Source organism: Arachis duranensis, chromosome 4, assembly GCF_000817695.3.
Source record: "Arachis duranensis cultivar V14167 chromosome 4, aradu.V14167.gnm2.J7QH, whole genome shotgun sequence".
Lineage (NCBI taxonomy): Eukaryota > Viridiplantae > Streptophyta > Magnoliopsida > Fabales > Fabaceae > Arachis > Arachis duranensis.
In genome coordinates, this window is record NC_029775.3 from 37,437,325 (window position 1) to 37,438,794 (window position 1,470).

General features: G+C 44.4%; 1 protein-coding gene across 1 annotated transcript; it reads left to right on the forward strand.

Annotated features, from left to right (window-relative positions):
- The first annotated feature begins 798 nt into the window (after positions 1-798).
- LOC107484168 (uncharacterized) lies at positions 799-1,239 on the forward strand. The gene has a single exon (XM_016104785.1). The coding sequence runs from the start codon at positions 799-801 to the stop codon at positions 1,237-1,239; it is 441 nt and encodes a 146-aa protein (XP_015960271.1).
- The last annotated feature ends 231 nt before the right edge of the window (positions 1,240-1,470 follow it).

Below are 1,470 nucleotides of genomic sequence, written 5' to 3' on the forward strand. Positions count from 1 at the left end.
AAACCGAGATTAATTCGTTGGGTGCTTTTGTTACAAGAATTTGACTTGGAGATCAAAGATAGGAGTGGTTCCCAAAACTTAGTGGCGGACCATCTGAGTCGCCTCGAACACACAAAAGGTGACACCACTCCTATCAATGACTCCTTCCCTCTAGATGGTTTGCACGCAATCTCGGAAGTAGTTCCTTGGTATGCCCCAATAGCAAACTACTTGGTTTCACGCACCCTCCCTCCCAATCTCAGCAAACATCAAAAGGATAAGCTGAAAAGCGAATCCAAATACTATGTTTGGGATGATCCCTATTTATGAAGATGTGGAGCGGACCAAATAGTGCGACGGTGCATACCTCAAACTAAATTCCAAGCAATCTTGGACGCTTGCCATGCTTCCGAAGGAGGTGGCCACTATGGCCCCCAAAGAACGGCAAGAAAGGTCCTTGATTGCGGATTTTGGTGGCCAACACTTCTCAAAGATTCTTCTCTCTATTGCAAATCTTGCCCCCAATGCATTCGGTTTGGAAATATTTTTAAGAAGGACGAAATCCCCCAACAAAATATGCTTTTTTGTGAAATCTTTGATGTATGGGGAATCGACTTCATGGGACCATTTCCAAATTCCAATGGCTTTCTCTACATCTTGTTAGCCGTCGATTATGTGTCAAAATGGGTGGAGGCAATCCCCACCCGAACAGATGATGCTCATGTTGTTTATTCTTTTGTGAGGAACAATATCATTTGTCGCTTTGGCTCCCCAAGAGCAATCATAAGTGACCAAGGAGTCCACTTTTGCAATAAAAAAATGGACGGCCTCATGAGAAAGTATGGCATCATACACAAAGTCGCCACGGCCTACCACCCTCAGACAAACGGCCAAGCTAAGGTTTCTAACCGGGAAATCATACACATGTTGGAAAGGATTGTAAAGCCGAATCGGAAGGATTGGAGCGCTAAACTCACCGATGCACTATGGGCATATCGAACGGCTTACAAAACACCCATTGGCATGAGCCCCTTTAGGCTTGTATATGGTAAAGCATGCCACTTACCGATAGAAATTGAACACAAAGCTTATTGGGCCATAAAGGAATGTAATATGAGCTTGGGCGGAGCCGGAGTAGAGAGAAAGCTTCAATTAGCGGAATTGGAAAGCTTAAGATTAGAAGCTTATGACAACTCTAGACTTTACAAGGAAAAGATGAAAGCCATCCATGACAAGAACATTAGGAGAAGGGAATTCTGACCCGGTGACCTAGTCCTTCTTTACAACTCAAGGTTGAGATTACTACCCGGAAAGCTTAGATCAAGGTGGGATGGACCCTACCAAGTGGAGAAAGTAGAACCTTATGGGGTCTACCACTTGCGCCACCCATCAAGTCCGGACATTTTCAAGGTAAATGGGCACCGTCTCAAATTGTACCATGGTGAGCAAAGAAAGAACTCCAAGGAATTTGAAGTATTCCTCTTGAGGGAT